The sequence below is a fragment of the Sapajus apella genome, unplaced genomic scaffold (assembly GCF_009761245.1).
Source record: "Sapajus apella isolate SASKATOON/1434 unplaced genomic scaffold, GSC_monkey_1.0 scaffold79, whole genome shotgun sequence".
NCBI lineage: Eukaryota > Metazoa > Chordata > Mammalia > Primates > Cebidae > Sapajus > Sapajus apella.
The window spans coordinates 403,065-408,385 of NW_022437019.1; the positions used below are offsets into that span (position 1 = coordinate 403,065).

Genomic DNA, 5,321 nt, shown 5'->3' on the forward strand with positions numbered 1-5,321 from the left:
GAAGTCCTAATGCAGTGCCTGGCACATGGTAAACCCATGATGAATGCTCTTATCATCATCATCATCATCATCGTGTCATCATTGCTGTTGTTATTTACCAACTCCCCTCTGTCACTCCAAGGAAAGAGAGCCCCCAGGGTCTGAGTAGGCAGCGATCCAAGTGGCCAGCTATTCCTGGTTTAAGCCCTCTCTATGCACACCCTAAGAGAGAGCTCCTAACAAAAAAATCCAGCTTCAGTCACAAGTCCTGCAGCATGCACTGTGTCAGGGAGCCCAGGAGATCACCGGTGTACACACTACGGGCTGCTGTAAGGATAAAAAAGGTCTCACCTACACAGCACTTGATGCAGGGCCTGCCCACAGCCCTCAGTGAATTGTAGCCCATAGTACTGTTGTCACTGCCTCTAGCATCGATCACATCTGAGACTACACAGATGCATGTTGAGGTGCAGGGTCAGACAGACCTAGGTGTGGACTGCATGTGGACTTCACGTGAATCTCTCAGTCACTGTGACCCTCAGTTTTTTCATCTGTATAATGAGACTAGTACCACCCTCATCACAGGGTTGTTAGGATGACATGATTATAGCAGTTAGGAGGTTTGCATGAGCTGTAAAGACTGGGATACGCCAAGTTCACATTGTGTGTTCAGCACCAGTGGATTCCTTCCATGTCCCCACACCTCCTTCCCAGACTCCCCTCTTTTCCTTGGGGGTTTTTGTCTGGGCTCCACGCCAGTGAAGAGGTGAAAAGAGTCTTGATATGCATTCTTTCTCTGCCTCCTGTCCCAAATGCCTTCAGCTCTAGGCTGCAGTTGGCCCCCTATTGAACACACCAGGCAGCCGGGAGACAGGAAATCTCATAAAAAAGGCCCACACACTTCAGCACCACTTTTTTTTTTTTTAATTAAAAAGAAAATAAGAAAACAAACAACACTTCCCAGGGTGTGCTGTGATGAAATATCACCAGCATATAAAGTACTCACAAAAACAAGAAGGAGAAATCCCAGGAGCTCACGCAGGGACCCCCTGTGAGGGTGTGCCCAAGGCCCCTCCCTTGAGGCCATTGTTTCTTCAGACAAACATCCACCTCCCTTGGGCTAGAAAAAAGGAAGCACTTACCCAGCCTTGTTTCTCTTGGAAAACTCAGCCATCTCCAGCTCACTGGTCCATGAGGTGCGCACAGGAAACTGAGCTTTACAAGATTTTACAGATGGGCAGTGCTGGGGTGGGAGGATTTAGGGATACACACCACCCCTCTCACTAACCGCTGGATCTGCTCAAGGTTTCTGGGGGTGCTGGGAAGCAATGGTGTCTCTCCATGGGGATGCATTACACATACATGCTGGGTGCATCGTTCCAAGGGGCCACTAGGGCTGCGTTTTCTGGGCTAAGGCTAATGGTGACTTCCTTCCTTGCGTGGCAGCAAAAGGAGTGTCTGCAGGTTTAGCTGAGGCAAGTAGAATAAGGTCTTAGACCAGGAAAAGATGTGACTGGGCTGGCACTAAATTTTGGTGGATGGAAGGCAATGGAGAGATTTTGCTATATTTGCCATAGCAAGCTTTTCACACTGATCTTTCTTGGCTACTCAACCAATTCTCCATCGTGGCCTCCAGTCTCTGAGGACCACGCAGACCTGGATTTGACTCTTAGCTCTGCCATTTACTAGTTTATATAACCCTGGAAATGTTATTTAACCCCCTTGAGCCTCAGTTTCCTCATCTGTTAAATGGGGAGGTTCGTGAGCCTTACGTGGTGAGTATAAATAGTAAAGTGTGGCCAGTACAGAGCCCAGTACAGCACCTGGCACGTAGGAAGTGCTCAATATCTGGCCACTGTTACTGCTGTTCTCCAGGCACCAGTATTTGCATTGCAAAGTTGGTGGGTTTGTATGTGGACCTATGTGTGATAAACAGAAGTCTTCACCAGTGTTCTAGAAAGAGGGTGGATTCCTCGGAGGCTCCTGCTTATGTCTGGGCAGTTCCACAGTCATGGACTACCGTGGGGTTGGCATGGAGGACCTCCACTGCTTTTCTCTCTGGCATGTCCATCTGGCTCAGGAGCTGTTCTGTACCTAGACCTCGCTGCCCTCCCTGGGGTAGAGGATGCCATTGGTGTTGACGCTGTTGTAGAAATGAGGGCTGAATTGGCTGAGCACAGGTCCACCGTAGCTGAGTGTGTTGGTGGGCATGGGGTTGGCCCAGTCGCCCCCACCGCCGTGGCTGCTGAGGTTGGTGAGTGGGGAGAAGGAGTTGAAGCTCAGCGAATTCTGCCCCGTCTTGTCACTGGGATCGGGATTCAGTCCTGGTGTGGCCAAGGGGCGGCTGGTGGGGCTCCCCCCGTTCACATAGGCTGTCATAGAGGAAAGGAAGCTGTTGAGGCAAGGCGCACCCGATGGGGGAGGGGAAGGCCGCTTCTCCGGGGAGCTGGTGGTGCCCCCTGGTGAGGCTCCATCCAAGATGTCCTGAGGCTCCGTGGTCTTGGGGCTGCCCACCAGGAGACTGCTCTCTGTCTTCTCTAAGGCCAAGGAGCCTGTGCTGGAGGAAACATCCGATTTTCTCTTCCTTTTCCTGCGGAAATTTCCATTGTCAAACATCTTCTCACAGTTAGGGTCCAGGGTCCAGTAATTCCCTTTGCCTGTTACAAAAGTGAAAGGGGGTAAGTAGAGAGGTGGGCAAAATGCTTCGCTTCTGTCCCTCCTCATTGTCATAAACTAAAAACCACAGTGACAGATGCGGGTGACAGACTGAGGAACGGAGGAATTCCATCAAGTGATGGACCGTACCACATCCATCTTTATTTAAGCAGCTCATGACGGGGCACTCTGGGACTGCAGCTGAGAGGCACAGGCATCAAGGAGTTTGCAGTGTAGGTCTCTTTAAGAAGGATGAATTACTGGGGGCAAAGATGCTGGGGGGTTGGGGATGGAGGGCTTTCAGTGCTGATCCAAAAGAAGACTCAGGAAAAACTCTGGGACTCCCTTATAGCCCTAGGCTTGGAGTCTGAGGACAGACTTGAGTCCTGGCCTTGCTCCTCACTGACTGAGGGGCTTTGGGAGAACCTCAGTTTCCTAGTCTGAAAAGTGGGCCCATGGCCCATGTCTTCCTCAGGCCCACTGAGAAATGATGGACACTGGGTGTGGAAAGGGGCTTTGCAGCTGGGAGGTACCATCCCCAGGGATTGCCTGAACTATTCCTGCTACCATCCCTTAGCCTGAGGGTGACAGCAGTCCTTGGAAAGGACACTTGCCCTCTTCTGGGGACAAACAGGCCTGGCGCTTGCTAAACTCAAACGGGGCAGATTTGGGGTTCTTCTGAGCTATACCTTGGCTTTCTGTCATGGAACAAAAATGGGCTTTAATTCTGGGAAATTGACGCATGAGTATTTAATACATGCCTCTCTGCAGGTCTCTGCATTTTAGAAATGCATCATTGAAAAGGAAAAGCTCACAATTTCTGGTGTTAGAGAAAACTGAGTTCAAATTCAAGCTCTATCACTATCACTCCATTCTGTGTCACTTCTGAGTGTTATCTTCCTAATCTGTAGAATGGGTTTAATAAGAGTTACCCTGCAGGGTGCCGCAGGCTTAAAGGAGATTGTGTAAGTAGAAATAGGGCAGGCAGCAAGATGGGCCATTAGTGGCTGTTTAACCCAGGTCAGATCCTCTTCCCAGCAGTCTTGGGATGCCCTCCAGCTTTGCTTGGTTCAATTATTCATTCACCAAAGACTTTCTATGTGCTGGGTGCTGGAGATGCAGATGAATCGTAATTACTGCAGGTGATTAAGCGCTTGATAACACCAAGGACCTTTTGTACATTATCGCATCATCTCCACTGTAGCCTACAAAGCAGACACCATCACTATCCCTGGTTTTCAGATGAGGAAACTGAGGCTCTGAGGTCTAACCTGCCGGAGGTCACTGACTGGTCAGCCACACAGCCAGTATTGAAAGGCAACTCTTCCGCCAGGTCCACACCTCCTCCACTGCTGAGCTCCCCTCTGCCCTATCTGGTAGCATCCCCTAGTCTTGGAGGACACAGCCTTAGTCAGAACTTTCTAGAATTAGGTCTTGGGGAGGAAGGAAGTGAGCTTTCCTTGGGGACACCCCCCACACTCAAAGCCTCCTTACCCGGGTCGTCCTCATCCCGGGGCACCTTCTTGAAGCAATCATTGAGTGACAGGTTGTGGCGGATGGAATTCTGCCAGCCGGCTTTGCTCTTGTTGTAGAAGGGGAAGTTGTCGGCCACATACTGGTAGATCTGGCTGAGGGTGAGACGTTTCTCGGGTGCCCCGTGGATGGCCATGGCAATGAGAGCCGAGTAGGAGTAGGGGGGCCTCACCAGCTTCATCAGCTCCTCCTGCGAGGGGATGGGCAGCCAGCCCAGGTCACTCCCCCCAAGCCCCGACACGCTGGGCAGCAGTGGCCTCTGCATGCTGTAGGCCTGGGGCAGGAAGGGGCTGGCGTTCGGACCGGGCAGGTAGGGCGGCGGGGTCATGGTGGGCCCGTTGAACCAGAGGTACGGGTTGGGGGTGGCCCCATACTCGGTGCCCCCCTCAAAGGATGGCCTCTGAGGGCTGGGCATGCCCTGTGAGTGGAAGAAGTTCTCATAGTAGAGGTTCAGCTCGGGGGGCTCCTGGCCGATGCTGGGGAACTGGGGGCTGCAGCGGGGTGGGGAGGGTGCCGGCAGGTCGAAGGAACTCATGCTGGGGCTGGGCTGGCCGGAGCCACCTGCCTGGCACCTGCACCCTGGAGCTGCCCCTGACAGGTGCTCAGCAGGCCCTGGCCTTCCACTTATACCCCGAGGGCTTGGCCAAGTGGCCCCACCCATGGGCGGCCACCTGCCTGTGGATGCCAGCTCAGGGCCCGCCCTCCCTCAGCCTCCAGCCCACGGGGAGGGGACCTTCCCCGCCGGTGCCTCAGGTCCCCACTAATGACATGCTAGACGGCTTACCAGAGCTGACACCCAGTGCAGCAAGGACGCCCCTCTGTCCTCCTCCCGGCTCGCTCTCCTGTCTTTCTCTCCATCCTCATGAGTCCCCTCTTTTTCTCCTTTATTCGATCTTGCTGCGTGTCATTTTTTTTCTGTTTTTCCCCTTTCCTCACGTTTCTGCTCCTCACCTTCCTTCTCTCTCTCCTTCTGTCCTCTCTGCGTCTCACTCTCGATTTCTTTCCTTCTTATTTTCTTTCCTCCCTTCTACTCCAAACTGTGCTCTGGTCACATCACAGCTGCTCCTTCCCGTTCTCTCTCTCTCTCTCTCTCTCTTTCTCTCTCTCTCTCTCTCTCTCTCTCTCACACACTCTCTCTCTCTTCCCCCCCATCC

General features: G+C 52.7%; 1 protein-coding gene across 1 annotated transcript; it reads right to left on the minus strand.

Annotated features, from left to right (window-relative positions):
* Nucleotides 1-884: 884 nt before the first annotated feature.
* On the minus strand, nt 885-4,757 carry FOXI1 (forkhead box I1). Its single transcript, XM_032252682.1, has 2 exons — nt 4,129-4,757; nt 885-2,636 (listed from the first exon to the last, which is right to left on the minus strand). The coding sequence occupies exons 1-2, from the start codon at nt 4,700-4,702 to the stop codon at nt 2,074-2,076; spliced, it is 1,137 nt and encodes a 378-aa protein (XP_032108573.1). The 5' UTR covers nt 4,703-4,757; the 3' UTR covers nt 885-2,073.
* Between the last annotated feature and the right edge of the window lie 564 nt (nt 4,758-5,321).